The following is a 17,928-nucleotide window of genomic DNA, read 5'->3' on the forward strand; positions in this document are numbered from 1 at the left end:
AACTTGGCAACATTTTAGGCGACTGCAGGAGACACATGGTCGCCACATGTTCGTGGGTAGTTGCCGGGGAGTCGCCTTCATGGTCGTGAGGATTTCACGCATTCTGGGAACTAGTCGCGGCCTCATTATAGTCGCCGTGTTGAAACATGTTGAAAAATTAGCGGCGACTAGAATGAAGCCGCCATGGAGAGTAGCGAGAATTCTCGTGCCGTAGGTGGGTCGACAGGAGGTCCTAGTAGGTTGCCAGGAAGTCGAAGGTTCTCGTAGGTTGTAGCCGGTGCTGACCGGTGAATTTCATTGGCTCATTGGGGAAAAAAGGTAAGCAGTAGTTTTCAGAACCAAGGATACGTTGAATGACCGCCGAACTTCACAGCCGTGTTTCTCTGGCTTCTTAAAAGTTGCCTCCACTCCTTCTTCCCCCCCTTTCTCCACCCCCGCCCCCTCCCCCCTCTTTTAAAGGACTTACCATATACTGTGCTTTAGCCGTCTTAATTACAGCGCCAACCTTCCTGTTCATCGCGGTGTGTGTGTCTATATCACCTTGGCTTTGCACCGTGTGAAATTTTTAGACAGGGCAAGCGGGGGGAGCGCTGTCTAAAAAATTCACACGGGCTGGTGAAGGAAGCGACGTGTTTGTGTGCGTGTTCCACTCTGTGTGTGTTCCACTCTGTCAGTCGCTGTTCCAGTTGCCGTTTTTTCAGGGGACTGCCGGCAACTTGACAGTCGGCAGCAGTCTGCTGAAAAATCGCCCGTGGGACAGGCCCATAATCCTATGCTCTCTAGTTTTAGAATACTCTAGCCTAGGAAAGAGACTGAGTATTCTCTTGGTCCATATCCGTCATGATCTTGTACATTTAAATAAAATTTCCCCCGGTTGCAATCTTCTCCCTATAACTCATGCCCTTAAGCTTAGGCAACATCCTGATGAATCTCTTCCACTCCATTTCCCACATATTGGCATCCTTCTTGTAGCTGGGCGACCAGAACGCCACATAGTACTCCAAGTGTGATCTCATCAATGACTTGTACATCTGCATAATGATGTGCTAATTTCAGTGTTGCAGCTTTTGCATTATGTTCAGCAACAGATTAGAATGATTCTGAAATGTAATTGTCATTTATATGGTGGGATCCATTTTATGCACTGAATCCAAACTATGTGTTTGTGTTACAGAAATATATTTTTAGCATTTTTGGAGACTTGATTGACCAACAAACCTGGAGTAATAATGGATCAGCCTCTGAGAGATATCTGCGTTCCAAACTTCTAGCCACAGCATGCAATTTGAATGATGATAAGTGTGTGCAGAAAGCAAATATTATGTTTACCAAGTGGATGAACACAACAGATTTAAGTGTGTAAGTAGATGAGTGAGCTCAAGGCCTATTGGATCTAATTTGTGTCTCCAGTAATTCCTTTTGATTATACTTGGAGAATATTTTTAATACAAACAAAATAATTAAATATTATATTCCATATGTTTGTTTTAAGATGATTCTACTGATTATTAAAAACAAACCTCTGAGATAATCTAAATGTATTTGTTTTATTATTAGTGTGCATAGGATTTTGGTATCGCGAGAATGACCAACATATATTGCCTTTTGCTAATTGTCATTGAGAATGTGGTGATAAGTTCCTGTCTTGAACAGTTGCAGACTTGACAGTGAAAATTGATGGATGGTATAATTCACACTAATATCTTTGTTTGGGTAACAGCCTGCTCTCATTATTTTGATGCTTTCATCAACATTTTCCGTGAAATAAATAGAAAGTGTATTCCATAAGTGTACAATGAGTGCAAAATATTTGTGCCTCATTTCTTTCTAAAATATCTCTATATTTCACTTACCTTTCCAGTGCAGATATCCCTTGCATGTTCTTTCTCTGAAGTCCTTTCTAAAGTATCTGTCTCAGTTTAGCTTTTTTATCACAGGTTACCATCTGATCTAACTGCCACAATCCTCACTGTTGGAGCACGCACTGTTGAGGGCTGGACATTCATACGCCAGATGTACATTCAATTACAATCAGAGTCGGACAAAAACAAAATGCTTACAGCCATGGCAAAAACCAACAATGTTCAGCATCTAATCTGGTTTGTAGAACATTAACTTCCATGCTGCCTAATAGTTTATTGAAATAAGACTGTGTTCATAATCAAAGTGGTAATGGTGCATTCATTTCCATTTTTCTATTCTGTTTCTTTAGAAATGCTCACCATCTATAATATGTTTCAACTCTTACAAAATATTTGTACCTGTTAAATTACTGTATCTTATCGCCAAATGCATGATGGATTATATTATTCCTAATTACGTTATTACATAACGCAACAAATTAGATCCAGAAGAGAAACTTTACATATAATTCTTAATTGTTTTAATGGTTTTAACAGCCTATCTATCTCTGGACGAATCCTCACTAATTTTAAGAATTGATTATTTTGTAAGTATTTCTTTGCAGATATTGAACGGATTATCTTTGCTTGATTTCTTAGGTTGATGTACAGCGGCTTGAATCATAACAAAATAAGGACACAGGAACTGCCCTTTATTCTTGCTACTTCCAGCAAGAGCCGAATTGGATATCTATTTGCTTGGGATTTTGTTAAAGAAAATTGGGATGACCTGATTAAAAAGTAGGTTCTTAACGCTGATATTCTATTTTGTTACAGATTAATATATATATTTTGGCTCATAATAAAATTGACAGCAAATCTAATTCATGACTGTCAAGTGAACCATTTGTGAAAATATTTCTATTACTTTTGCTTATATTTTAGCACTGAAATTTTATAAATTAGTTTTTATATTCTGTATTCTAATTAATTAAAAATATAATTACATTTCTGTGTACAATAATAATAATAATAATGGATGGGATTTATATAGCGCCTTTCTAATACTCAAGGCGCTTGCAATACAATGTGTTGCCATTGTAATATTGTAACTTGTGCAACTTTCCCTTTATGCCATGGCATTGTTTTTAATCCTCCGTTATTAATTCCTTACTTAATTGTGAAGTTTGTTCAACTGAATTAATTCTAAAGAGACATGCATATTCCTACCACCACTGTTAATGCGTTCAATTCGAAGGCTGGGTGGGTTGAAAGATAAGTAGTAGGGGAAGTCTGTCCATGAAAGAGTGAGAATGACAATGAGAAATGCAGGTGAGAAATGCTCCATTCACTGCAGCAGAGAGGATTGAACGTTTCAGGCAGGAGGGGGGACATTTCAGAGGCACTGCCTTATCAATGGGACAAATGTGATGAAACAAAAAACTGGGGAAATGGGAGGTAGGATGAAAGGATGTATTAGCTTAGATGACAATGGGAGTGTGTGGTCTTATAAAAGATGTTAGTGACCAGTGTAGCAGAGAAATTTTTTTATCGTTCAAGAGATTACACCCCCTTGCCGCTAAGTGGACTGCGTGGTTAAGGGGAATGTCTCCGTACACATGCGAGCTCACTGTCAGAGACCTTCAGAGCTTCTTCACAGACAAATCTTCCAAAACACAGTCTTTTGATTGATAAATTCTTTATTGTTGATGAAAAACAATAAGGTACATCCAAACTTCTTCCGACTCGTACACTATAATCTTCATTGAACTCCAGCTTATCGCTTTAAACGTTAGAAAACTCCTCGTGTCTCCGTTACACTTCGCATGGTCAAAGGGTAAACCTTCTCCATGCTGGTCCGAAACTAAACTAAAAACTAAGCTTCTGCACCAGAGACTTAGCTCCAAACACGCCCTAAAATACGTCATAAATCCCACCCACAATATAACGGGCAGTCTAAAATTTAAAGACACATGCCATCATCAATGACACGCAAAACAAATGGCCACTACATACCGGCCCCTAATTGTTCCGTGTATATAACGAGGCAATTATTAATAAATAACAAAAAAGTAGCCACGAAGGCTTAACATATATCAAAAGCAGAAAGTCGGGAAATTGAACCCTGGTCTCCCGCGTGACAGGCGGGGATACTAACCACTATACTAACAAGGAAAAAAATAGCATGCACTATATATTCGCAATCTGAATTCTTCATCGACTCTTCCATCTTCACTTTCGCCTTCTAGAAGCGAGCATAACTTGATTATTAATCGTATTAAAACACTGGTTTTAGTTTAAAGTCGTACCGTGCGCAGCAAACCCTTAAAATCAGGCCTGATACCCAGTATATAGTCCAAAACATAACAGTCCAAAGCTTTGATAGCATGAAACGTCTTCCTCCATGTCCGCTCAACTCATCGATGTGTTGTAACAGTAATGTTGAAGTGTGAAAATCCTTCACAAGAATAACAGGATTTTTACCAATAAAGTTCACCGTTAGGTTTGATTTAATTTCCAGATCATTAGCAGAGATACCAAATCCCAGCTCAAGCTTTGGCCATTCTCTGTCTGGCTGACAGAGAGATTTTAGTTCATTGATCCATCTCTTATCGCTTAAGAAGCGGTTCGCTATCAGTTCTCTGGAAACTTCATCCGCAGGATTTTCTTTTGTGTTAACGTATTTCAGTTGTACAACATTAGTAACTCCCAATGCTCTTTCCATTGGCAGATTGTCTCTGTCCAAATCCAACTCTCTGGTTTATTTGGCTCTATCGTTTAATGGAATGCTTTCACAATTGTTGCTGATCCACTTGGAAAGTGTGAATCCTCCCTTATTGCAAAGAGAAGTCAGATGTTCTACTGGTTGAATTGCTTCCTGCTCAGTAGACATGGATCTTAAGCAATCATCCTTGTAGAAATTATTCTTCAAAGAGATTCGTACTTCATGAAATTTAGTATTCTCGCCAAACTTAAACCCCTGTCTCACGGTGAGAGGTGACACACAAGGTACCCCGAGTTAAAACTCGTGGTAATAACGTACGATTAACGTAGCTGTAACGTCGGAACTCGTGGACGCAACTTAGACTCGTGCCGCTATCGGCAGGTACCCGTGAAACTTGTCAACTCTTGAAAAAATTCAAACGTGTTTAAAGTTTTCCACGAGTCAAATTTACTCTTGTGGTTAAGAATTGAAACATTTTAACTCGTTGTAATAACGTAGTGGCCCGTGCGTTTACCTTAGTGTATCGTGAGTCTACCGTGGGAACTCTTTAACTCAGCCGGCAGGCAGCATTATGTTCACAACACGCGAAGATTATGTGTGTCATGTATTCGTGTGAATGAAGCGTGTTGGTGGGCGGGCAGAGTGTAAGATGGATAACAATACCATGGGACAAACTGGAGTCATACATAAACACCCATTTGCTGAGATGAAGATTTACCCATCTTATTCTGTTCCAATGGGTTTTCCAAGCCATGAAATGCGATGGACCTCAATTGTGGAATTGATCCAACTGCTTGGAGCAGTTTTTTCTCTTGGCCCAGAGCTCATCGTCTTTGATGATCTAGAGCTGCATCTTGAACCCTCACTTCCAGTATCTCCTTCTTTGATTTGGTCACCGCCATCTTTGTGTCTAGTTTCAGTTGTTCCTTTCGTCGCCTCATCTCTTCTTCTCGTATCATCTCTTCTTCTCGTATCATCTCTTCTTTCCTCTGATCGTTCCGTCGTCTAATCTCTTCTTGTCGCTCAATATCATGTATCATCCTCAAGGCCTCCGCTTCTATTGAGAGAGCGGCTAGGTCAGCTTCAACTCCCAATCGAGCAGAAGCCCTTGATACCAAACTGGCTGAATACCAGATTTATGCCTTGATCCTCGTGGAGATATATTAAAGATACTATCCCCAGGTGCAATCTCATCTTCCATTCGGCACCTTGTTGCATCGCACTTCCAGCTACTAAGCTCGTACGTTGTGGCATAATTTCAGTTAACCACTCCTCTGCCTTATCCATGAAACCATTGAATATCTTCACCCTGTCTTCCACCCATTGGGTGTGTCTTATGCGTTCTTCCCGAGACGGCTGTAAACACAACAGCACATCTTGTTTCTTGCCAACCTCCTGGCAGAGGTTCAATAGTTGGCTCATATTAGATTTCGCCTTGAACACGTTCTGTTCTGGTTCCATTAATTTCTTCTGTTTCTCAATTAATCTGGTAACCTGTTTCCATAATTTGTTTTTTTCCTTCTCGGTTTCTTTCAAATAGGCAGCTTGTGAATTATCGGTTTCTTCTCGATACATGAGTTTTCTGTAGCTATCAATTGATTCGTTAACGTTCCCATATCGAGTTTTCCTCCTTCTCGGCTCCCTTCAGAGCTAGATCTTGGCCTTTCTCAGTGAGTTTAAGTTGTCTAATTGGTCTTTCATCGCCACCTTGTGTTTCCTCAAGTCTTTAAATTAAACGAACAGAGTCTTCTCTGAATTCTGCTCAAACTTTATGTAGACATACTTTCTTGGAACAATAACAAACTGATATTGTAGACAACATCTCTCTAACATCTATGGTGTTAAAGATGACGATAGTTGGAAAGGAATGCGTGTTATCAAGACTTCAAAACTATTTCCAAGGTCGTTCTCCTTTCTCCAGACAGATTGGAAAAAAACACTTTCTGGCTCTTTTTACAGAAGCCGTTTAAAATTAAAGCTTGCAGCTTCAAAATTGAAAGAAATATAGTCGATTTCTACTCACAATTTCTGTGATCTTCAGATCAGACTCGTCACTGTCGATAGACCTCGAGGACTTCTCTGGCCGAGATCTATTTTCCTCAGTTCCTCGGCTGGAACCGGATTTCTGGCCAAAACCACTCCGAGATCATAGCCAAATCTTCTGTCCCACTCTCTGAGACTGGTATTCAATAATAATATTATAATAATATATCTTTTATTGTCATTGCACGTCAGTGCAACGAGATTTAGTGTGCAGCTCCACTGATGTACAAGAAAGGTAAATAAATACAATACATAAATAAACAAGCTGAATTGATTAACGTGACCATCTGAGGGAGACTGTCCAAAGGGGGTGGGTGGGGGGGCACTCATTAGGGCCGGTTCAGAGCCGCTATAGCTCTTGGGATGAAACTGTTCCTGAGTCTGGAGGTTCGGGCGTAGAAGGCCTTGTAACGTCTGCCGGAGGGAAGTAGTTGAAACAGACCGTGGCAGGGGTGTGATGAGTCCTTATGGATGCTGAGGGCCTTCCTGAGGCACCGTGTGTGGTAGATGCCCTCCAAGGCTGGTAGCTCTGTCCCGATGATCCTCTGCGCTCTGTTGACGACGCGCTGAAGAGCTCTCCTCTCCGCCTCCGTGCAGCTGAGATACCACACAGAGATGCCATACGTTAGTATGCTCTCTGTGGTGCAGCGGTAGAACGTTGTCAGCAGCTGTTGGGGCAGACCAGTCTTTTTTAATGTCCTCAGGAAGAACAGTCGTTGCTGTGCCTTCTTGACCAGCGCGGTGGTGTTTGTGGACCATGTGAGGTCTTCTGAAATGTGAGTGCCCAGAAACTTAAAGCTGGACACTCTCTCCACACTTTCCCCATAAATGGAGATTGGGGCGTATTCTCCAGAATGGGACCTCCTGAAGTCAATAATCAGCTCCTTGGTCTTGGAGGTGTTTAGTGCCAAGTTGTTATTGGCGCACCAGTCCGCCAGGTTCTGCACCTCCGCTCTGTATTTTAGAGGACCCGCTGGTCGGAGGAACCCTTCAACTTAATGTAGCGGTAGATTTTTATATCATTCAAGATATTACTCCCTGTAGCTGCTAAGTGGACTGCATGGTGTGTGGTGGTGCCTATTAGCAGTGGCTCGATTACAGTCCCTGTCTTTTTTTATTTTTGTCTCGTTAAATGTATGTGTTGATTCTAGTTTTTATTATTTTTTAGCTGTGTATATGTGGGGGGGGGTGAAACCGTTAGTCTCTTCCCTGTACGGGGACTCGACTTTTTCCCTGTTGGGTCTCAGATGTCATTGGGCCTAACATCGTGGAGCCGGCGGCGACCTCCAACCGGAACCAACCTGAGGGCTCGAGTCGCGGAGCCTGCGGACCTCCCATCACGGAGCTGGCTGTCTTTGGAACGGGGAGAGCTGTGGTGGCGCGTGGCTGCGACCCGACTTCGGAGCTTCGGAGGCTCCGGCCGCAAGCCCGGTGGACAGGAACATCGGGAGCTCGCAGGGCCCTGGTGAGAGACCGCTTTTCGGAGCTCCCGCAACGGCAACTTCTCCCGCTGGAATCCCGGGGTTTAAAGGACTCGGAGCGGGGCCAAACATCGCCCGCCGGGGGCTATAACATCGAGAGCCCCAGTTCGCCTTGACGTTGCAGTTGGACTGCGGGACTGCGGAAGAAGAACAAAGGGAAGAGATAAGACTTTTGCCTTCCATCACAGTGAGGAGGTGTTGGGGATGGATGTTTGTGTTAAGTGTGGGTCTTGGTTTTTGTTTTGTAATGTAAGACTGTAGAAAATGCAATTTCATTCAAACCAAGCTGTTTATATGAAAAAATACCTTGCCTTGTCCCCTACGTGAGATCCGTCCCGTTGTCGGCGTTGACGGCATTTGAAGATGATTTTAATTTTACTCCAACAATTAACTGATCCAGCGCTAATTTTAATAAACTTAATAAAACGGCAGTCGAAGCGATTTTTCTTTAGCAACTAAACAGCCTGACAGAGATCGATTTGAATAGGCTGTAGAAAAATCGCATTTTAAACCCGCCCCCCTCTCAAAGGCGCCAAAGTCGCGCACACGGGCAGCGACAGATCTGCAGCGCCGCTGAAGGTAAGTTTTGTAACATACCTAGCTACTGCAGCTACTGCCGGACAGCAGGCGAGTTCTTACGCTATAAATCATATAATTAGGCTGAGTTATAAGTACTAAGCATTCTGATTGGCTAACATGCAATAGCCAATCTACATCTCTTCTTGTATAAATGAAAAAGCAACTAAGGCATTTCAAACTATAAACTGAGTAAATAATAATGGGGTTAAGCAAAATCGCCATATCTAATAGGTGGCCTGCTAACCCGCCCGGTCCTCGTACGGTCTGGGGCTGCCTCATCAACCCTTTCCTCCGAAAAGTTGAGGGCTGGGATAGGTAAATCCATGGGTCTGTGGGGGGAGACCACAGGGGAACCTGGGGTGGACCATTGCGGGGATCCCGGGGTGGACCGTCGCGGGGATTCCAGGGTGCCGGATACAACGGGACGCAGGAACAGACCGACGCGGGGAGTGGGCGGGTTCGTTAGCGGCAGATGTGGGAGCGGCTGCAACAGGCGTTGATTTAAACTTGAGTGGTGGGGCATCAGGACCCTGGGATGCCGGACGCCGTTCCTTCACAGGAAGGAGATGTTGACGGTTGCGTCTATAGAGGACACCATTGACTTCGACCAGGTAGGAACGTGGTTCCTTAGAGGGGCCATGAATGTGTCCCAATTTGGTATGTCCTTTATCTGTTTGCAGTCGTACCACTTGGCCTTATACAAGTTGTTTAAGTGGTTTGCTGCTCTTGTCATAAAAGCATTTCTGTGTGTCTCGATTGAATTGTACACGCCTCTGTATTACGGGAGGGGGGAAGACGTTTGGTCGTAACTGTTGCTGGGAGACAGGCAGTGGAGGACATGTCCGGAGGGACATCAGCCACTGGGCTGGAGAGCCGAGAATGTTGTCTCTTGCAATGTTTCGCAGGTTTAGGAGGTCCAGGTAGACGTCAGATTTGGCTAGATAGGAACGCTCCATGAGCTGTTTTGCACTCCGAACAGCACGTTCGGTAAGTCCATTGGACTGTGGGTATTCCGGGCTGCTGGTGACGTGTTGGAAGTTCCACCGATTTACAAAGTCTTTAAACTTTTGGCTGGTAAATTGAGCTCCGTTGTCAGTCTGAAGGCAAACGTGTACCCTATGGTGAATGCTCGGCTTGGGGATCACTGTTTCAGAGGTGATCGTTGGCAGAAAGTCAATTTCAAACCAGTTAGAGTATGAGTCCACTGAAACAAGGCAGTGTTTCCCGTGCCATTCGAATATATCGGCAGCCAGTGATGACCATGTAGAGAGAGAGCTGGCTGGGGTAGGAGGGGCTGCTCCTGCTGATGGGGTGATTGACTGTTACAGATCGCGCACAATTCTGTTTTCTCACGTATATGTACTTGGTGATCCCGGGCCAGTAGATCATATCCTTTGCTCGTTTTAGAGTGGCTTCCGTGCCAGGGTGGCCTCCATGGATTTCCTCATAGTACTCGTTTCGCAAGTTTGGGGGAATGACCGCCTTGTGACCCTTGACAATTATTCCGTCCTGTAACACCAGATCGTCACGGACCAGGAAGTAGGGTCGTATTTCAAACGGGGTGCTTGACTGCTTGTTTGGCCACCCGCCTCTTATGACGGATGTCAGCAGCTGTGAGGTTTTGTCCGCAGTTGTGTGTTCGGCAGGTGATCAGTGGGCACGAACGTGACCTTCAGGACAGATAATTCGTCAAACAGTTGTCGTTCGCTGGTGGTGCGCGGGGCTCTGGATAGCGTGTCTGCGATGTGCATGTCTTTACCTTTTTTGTAAACAATGCGGAGGTCAAACCGTTGCAACTGCATCATCATTCGCTGAGGTCGAGCTGGGGCAGCATGGAAAGGCTTGCTCAGGATGGTGACTAGTGGCTGGTGGTCAGTTTCGACTGTGAAGGATTTGCCAAAGATGAAGTCTTTAAATTTTGAACTGGCAAAAACCACGGCGAGTAGTTCCTTCTCTATCTGTGCGTAGCATTGTTCAGTTTCAGTCAGGGTGCGTGATGTATAAGAGATGGGCATCACGTCACCATCGAAGGATGTTTGTAGGCATGCTAGTCCGTACTGGCATAGTGACTGGCCGGTTGAGAATGAAGTATGCCAGTGTAGGCGCACTGGCTAGCTGTAGTTTTGAAGTCTCAAAAGCTCTTTGGTGAGTACCAAGACCATGCATTGTCCTTGTGGGTCAGTTGTCATAGAGGAGCAGAAAATTCACTGAGGTTGGGAATAAACTTGCCCAAGTAGTTGACCATGCTGACGAATCGTTGTAAGCTGGTGACGTTGGTTGGGACCGGCAGCTCGTTGATGGCTGCAGTCTTTAATGGATCATGTTTTAATCCGTTGCTGGTGAACACGTGACCGACGTAGGTAACTTCAGAGACTCTGAACTTGCATTTCAGAGGGTTGGGTTTCAGATTAATGTCTTTGGTACGGTTCAATATCTTTTTCAGGTTAGCATCATGCTCGGTCACATTGCGACCGTATACTAGGATGTCGTCAACAATGATGGCACATGGATATTCTGCGAATAGTTGTTCCACTGCGCGCTGAAAGACTTCGCTAGCAGAGTTGATACCAAAGGGCATTCTTAAAAACCTGTAGCGGCCGAATGGTGTGGCAAAAGTTGTTAGGGCAGACGATGCTCGGTCCAACGGGATTTGCCAGAAAGAGCTTTTGGCATCGAGGACTGAGAATACCGTTGCATTACCAATCTGTGCTGCTACGTCCTCAGTGGTTCTCATTGGATAGTGTTGGCGTTTGATTGCATGTGTTTAAATCTTTAGGGTTGATGCTGATGCGTAATTCTTATATATTTTTTTGTAATGACGACCATGGGGCAGACCCAGTCCGAGGGTTCACTGACCTCGGCAATGACTCCGATGGAGATCATACGCTTGCGTTTGGTGTGTATTTTCCCCGCATTCCATGGGGGATGCGGTGAGGTGCACGAACTACTGGGGTGACAGTATGATCAACAGTGATCTTGTATACCGTAGGCAATTTGCCAAGTTTGTCGTCAAATAAGTCTTTATAGTTGGATAGCATCTGTTGTGTTGGTTCCTCTGTCAAACAGAGTTTGTGGACAGCACGCCCGAAATAAACCAGACCCAGGTCATGGCATGCATTAATGCCAAGCAAAGTTTCTGAGTTCGGTTGGACAATGTAGAAGATTAGGCTTCTTGTCTGCTCATTGACAGTGCACTTTAAATCAGCTTTACCCAGTGGTGTAGTGGTAGAGCTGCTGCCTTAAAGCACCAATGAAGCGAGTTTGATCCTGACTACAGTTGCTGTCTGTAGGGAGTTGTACGTTCTCCCTGTAACCATTTGGGTTTTGTCCGGGTGCTCCTGTATCCTCCCACACACTCCAAAGATGTACAGGGTTGTAGTTTAATTGGCTTTGGTCAATTTGTAAACTGTCCCAAGTGTGTAGGATAGAAACATAGAAAATAGATGCAGGAGTAGGCCATTCGGCCCTTCGAGCCTGCACCACCATTCAATATGATCATGGCTGATCATCCAACTCAGTATCCTGTACCTGCCTTCTCTCCATACCCCCTGATCCCTTTAGCCACAAGGGCCACATCTAACTCCCTCTTAAATATAGCCAATGAACTGGCCTCAACTACCTTCTGTGGCAGAGAATTCCAGAGATTCGCCACTCTCTGTGTGAAATTTTTTTTTCTCATCTCGGTCTTAAAAGATTTCCCCTTTATAGTGTTGGTGTACGACGTGGACAAGTCTAATGATTACCAAAGTTATTTATGTTACTTCGCTCAAACTGTCAGTCACATCACTGTCCTTTACAGAATGGCAGGCAGTGGCGAGTGGAGTGCCTCAAGGCTCGGTGTTGGGGCCGCAACTGTTTACCATATATATTAATGATTTGGAAGAGGGAATTAGGAGCAACACTAGCAAGTTTGCGGATGACACTGGGTGGCAGTGTGAACTGTGAAGAGGATGTTAGGAGGTTGCAGGGTGACCTGGACGGGTTGAGTGAGTGGGCAGATGCATGAAAGATGCAGTATAATATAGATAAATGTGAGGTTATCCACTTTGGTGGCAAAAACAAGGGGGCAGATTATTATCTCAATGGGGTTAGGTCAGATAAGAGGGAGGTGCAGCGAGACCTGGGCGTCCTTGTACACCGGTCACTGAAAGTTGGCGTGCAGGTACAGCAGGTAGTGAAGAAAGCTAATGGAATGTTGCCCTTCATAACAAGAGGATTTCAGTATAGGAGTAAAGAGGTTTTTCTGCAGTTGTCTAGGGCTCTGGTGAGACCACATCTGGAGTATTATGTACAGTTTTGGTCTCCTAATTTGAGGAAGGACAACCTTGTGATTGAGGCAGTGCAGCGTAGGTTCACGAGATTAATCCCTGGGATGGTGGGACTGTCACATGAGGAAAGATTGAAAAGACTAGGCTTGTATTCACTGGAGTTAGGAGGATGAGGGGGATCTTATAGAAACATATAAAATTATAAAAGGACTGGACAAGCTAGATGCAGGAAAAATGTTCCCAATGTTGGGCAAATCCAGAACCAGGAGCCACAGTCTTAGAATAAAGGGGAGGCCATTTAAGACTGAGGTGAGAAAAAACTTTTTCACCCAGAGAGTTGTGAATTTGTGGAATTCCCTGCCACAGAGGGCAGTGGAGGCCAAATCACTGGATGGATTTAAGAGAGAGTTAGATAGAGCTCTCGGGGCTAGTGGAATCAAGGGATATGGGGAGAAGGCAGGCATGGGTTATTGATTGGGGACGATCTGCTGTGATCACAATGAATGGCGGTGCTGGCTCGAAGGGCCGAATGGCCTCCTCCTGCACATATTTTCTATGTTTCTATCACTGCTGTATAATCGAGTAACAAACTGATGTGTTAGTTATTTTAACACATTTTAACATTTATCTCTGCAAAACAAATGATAGCATCGCCAACGTGTGCATAGGCTCTGCAGGTAAATGCCAAATAGACTTAAAATGACTAGAAATAAATAAACAGCCAAAACAAAATCAAATCTGCCCCCTCCCTCCACAAATTAAAATTGAAAGAAAGAATTAGGTACTTTTCACTGATCAGAACCAAAATATGAAGCCAGGTAAATAGAATATTTGAACGCAATTCTCAAAGCTTGCATTAACAGAACATTGTGGTTTAATGGCATTCTGATGATATTATTCCTCAGTTTTGTTTACTTCCCACTTTTTTTAAACTAAACGCATTAAGAGGAGTAATGAGCATTCACGTAAGCACTAATTTCCCCCCTCAGTAAATGAATAATTTTAAATTGCAGATGCCGGAAATCTGAAATTAAAATAGAACATTTTTGAAACACAGCAGATTCGGCCACATCTCTGTAAATAGAAACAGGGTCTCGACCTGAAACATCACCCATTCCTTCTTTCCAGATATGCTGCCTGTCCTGCTGAGTTACTCCAGGATTTTGTGTCTATGCAGTTTAAACCAACATCTGCAGTTCCTTCCTACACAACAGAATTAATGTTTCAGGTTTATCATCAGGTGTGTCCTCAGGATCATTTCCAATCTTGAAGTGTTATTATTTTCTTTTGACATGTCCTGATGCACCTTTTGGAGAAACCTCTTGTCCTTTTCTGTCTATCGACATTGCTTATTTACTGCTCATATTCCATCCTTCACCATATCCTGCTCATCTATCTCCCATTTCCTCACTGACAAATATTGAATCCTGATCTAACAATTACACAATCTTGTATTTAATCTCATTAAGAATTAAGCTTCACTCTAATACTTGCTCCCCACGCTTCACTTCTGATTCCTCCGCCCCTGACTGATCAGGTTTGAATCTGTATGTCCTTCACTCCACCTTTGGCTGTTCAGCCCCTACTTTTCCATCTTGGTTCAGCATGGAAACTGATTATAGGCCCAGCGAGAGTGCACCGACAAATGAGCACCCACATGCTGGTTCTATGTTATCCCAGTTTTGCATGATACACACTAAGGGCAATTTACCGAAGCCAATGAACCTACATACCTGCACATTTAGCTGTCTCACCACTTAAAATGTTTCTCAACCCCTTTAGCTTTGTGTCACTCTTTCAACAGTTATTTATTTACTTGTAACTCTGGTAGGTACTTTAGAATGTTATTTATTGTTAAAGATGTTGATACAAATGCTATTGTATTTAAATACTATTTCAAATTACTTTATTCTAATTGGAAACCATGTAAAGTTTAGTACATGAAAATATTTAATCTCTCAAACTCTGTTATTAGGTTTCATCTTGGATCATATTCTATTCAAACCATTATCACTGAAACAACATCACAATTTTCAACAAAGACCCACTTGCTTGAGGTTAGTGACGTTTTGATTGTGAGAAAATTAATACCCAATTTAATCTTTTAGATTCTTGTACATTCTTTTGCATTCATTGACATGCTTTGAGTGGATTTAGTAACAAATGAATCTAATAACAAACTGACTAGTTCATTTATTAAATTTGAAAATGTTATTTTTTATTTTGATTCAGTATTTAGCCGTCAGAAAAATTTGCCAAGAAGAATAAATGTTTAAGTTATAGTTTTTTTATGCACGCTTACGCTTAGTTGCAACAAAATATACATTTATGCAATGCAAAACAGTCGGGGCTTTAAAAACTTCTTTGTGACATAGAATCAGAAACAAACGGAATATATTTCAAACTAAAAACAATCTTTATGGTCAATCCAGGACATTTGAAAAAAGATTTTAAGCGTGAACTAAAAATTAAATGCTGAAGTCTGCAGAGCTTTAAACCATATTTATTTCCACCCATCTACCTTCATCTCGGACTCAATTTTGTCATCTCTAAAGTTATGTATACTTTGTGAAACTAAGCAGATTTTCCAGTGAATTTCTACATTTTCTGAATAAAACGGATGCAAAAGGAAGCAAATATTTTATATAGCCACAAATGAAAATCATGCAATCTAATCAAGAAATATACATTTTGTTCCTTTTTTTTCTAATATAAACTAACCGTGGTTTATTTTTGATTGCAGGTGCAAACATTTTTTGATTCACTGACAGACAAAAGTTCTCAGCTCAGGTCAGTCCAAGAGGCGCTGGAGATGATTCATTTGAACATTCAATGGATGGAGAAAAATTTGGAAAATCTGGAAAAGCAGCTATAAAGTTTTTTTCTTAGTTTTCAGTAAATTAAACAACCTATGTGTTAAGTGATTCTAAATTGCAGCAGTTTAAAGCAGGTTGAAGTCAATTGTCGTTTACAACGTCAGTTTGCACAATTGGAGGGTTGGTGTTAGCTCAGGGTGACTTTTATGGTTTGTTCAGTCATTGAATATTCATTTTATCTGTGGGGAAGCTGCAGAACAAGGTATGTGGAATGGGTGAATGTATTTTACAAAAACAGAGCATTTCCATAAGCAAAATAATATCTGAGTTACTGGGTTTAACCATTTAGTTTGAGTGGATGGTTGGGAAAATGTCTTCCAACAATTAAAGACAATGTTTAGCTTGGCTATTAATTTTTAGCATTATTTTCCCATTTGCTTTTCGGGAAAGGGTTCTTTTCAACCATTAGGTTTTTACATAATAGGACAATTCATTGTACACCATGCTGTCACTGACCATCCTTGTAACAGTGACACCCACTGCAAAATGGAGAGATACTGCTCTGTGAAGCATGATCTTTACGAAAGAAAAATGCACTGTGTGATGAACTCCATGTATTGCATGAGATATACCAGCTGTATGAACCCATATATCTTCAAATACTTTACCTTTATCAAGAATATATTATTTTGACAGACTAAAACTGGAATGTGATCCCCAAAATAATACATTTTATTGAATACCATTAATTATGAATTAAATTTAAATATCATTACAAATCATGTCCCTAGCTTTTGTAGGTTTTCAGTTTTCATCACCTGCCTTGAGTCATTGCTGCCGAATGTACATTTTTTATTATTAAAAGCTATAGACTATATATTATGAAAAATTGCAAAGCTCTGTTTACAAAGCTCTTTATTCTAAGATTCTGTGATAACCTGAGGTGAGCTATCCTAAATTGTCGTGTCATAAGAATTGCTCTACTGAATTAACGCTGCATCTCACTGACAGCAATATATGTATTTGATAGATGTTTTAATTACAATTAATGTTTGTGAATTGTACAAGACCAATCAGAATTTGACTCTTATTTAAAAAGATATTTATGTACTGTAAATCAGTATGTCTTGCAATATTCTAATAGATGGTAATCCTGTGTCAGAAATGCAATGCAGATTAAAACATTTTATCAGAGATGTTCAAACAGTGATCTCGGAGCATAAGCAAAAAAAAAAGCCTTTTCTTGTAATAATGCATTTATTAACCTCAGGTATTTACCTCACTAATGATGCAAATTAAAAATGCTAAATAGGCCGTTAACTGACGAGTCAGGTTAGTTGCAAATGATGCCTGGAATCACGCTTTGAATAATTTATTTGAGAAAAATTAGGGGACTTGATTAAATGATCACAAATAACGAATCCACAAAAGTACACAAACATAACACAAGTAATGTGTGCATTCACCATTACTATTCTTTTTTTTTGAATAGATGAGCACTGTTTCAAAATACTGAAGATAAAACTAGAAATCTATAAAAGGTTATACAAATGCATAAGTAATTAGCATCACTCCAAAATAGTTAGTATTGCCAGTGCTTATCTCTCAGGTGTAAAGTGATATACTCCGTTATTTATATGTTTGTAGTAAATCTGAGTTTAATGGTTTCAAAAAAAAAAAGTGCTACTGTTCGGAAGCCCAAAAATTATTTTTAGTTTTAATAAAGATGTGAATTATGGAAATACAAATATCCTTTAAGTTTCAAAATATACATAGCATTATATATCTATTTAAACTGTTTGGTTTGTATTTTTTTTAAGCTTGTGTGATTACACAATACTTACCTGGAATATGGTCTAATGCAAGTTGACAAAATGTTTAAATTACTATCTATCTTTCCTCTGAGAATCGGATTAATAAATATTTTTTAGTTTTGGACTTGTGTGCTTATTACTAAATGGCAAACATGTAATACAGAAACACTGCATTTGGTGAAAAATAAATAATTTGCTGGAATCTAAAAGAAAAAGGAAATTGGTTTGTGTATCAGGTTATAAACTTTTGCGATTGATTGATTGATTGAAAGATACAACATGGAAACAGGCCCATCGGCCTACTGCATCTAAGTTTCAATCATCTTACAATAGTTCCATGTTATCCCACATTTGCATTTTA

The 17,928-nt window shown here is 41.5% G+C and overlaps 1 protein-coding gene across 1 annotated transcript in view; it reads left to right on the forward strand.

Annotated features, from left to right (window-relative positions):
- The window catches only part of LOC116970807 (leucyl and cystinyl aminopeptidase), a 102,312-nt gene extending 84,621 nt beyond the window's left edge, over positions 1–17,691 (forward strand). The window contains exons 14-18 of the mRNA XM_033017355.1: positions 1,175–1,359; positions 1,938–2,099; positions 2,502–2,642; positions 14,913–14,994; positions 15,681–17,691. Of these exons, the coding sequence (XP_032873246.1) occupies positions 1,175–1,359; positions 1,938–2,099; positions 2,502–2,642; positions 14,913–14,994; positions 15,681–15,812 (702 nt within the window). The 3' untranslated portion in view covers positions 15,813–17,691. The remainder of the gene's footprint in view (positions 1–1,174; positions 1,360–1,937; positions 2,100–2,501; positions 2,643–14,912; positions 14,995–15,680) is intronic.
- Positions 17,692–17,928: the final 237 nt, after the last annotated feature.

Source organism: Amblyraja radiata, chromosome 3, assembly GCF_010909765.2.
Source record: "Amblyraja radiata isolate CabotCenter1 chromosome 3, sAmbRad1.1.pri, whole genome shotgun sequence".
Taxonomy (NCBI): domain Eukaryota; kingdom Metazoa; phylum Chordata; class Chondrichthyes; order Rajiformes; family Rajidae; genus Amblyraja; species Amblyraja radiata.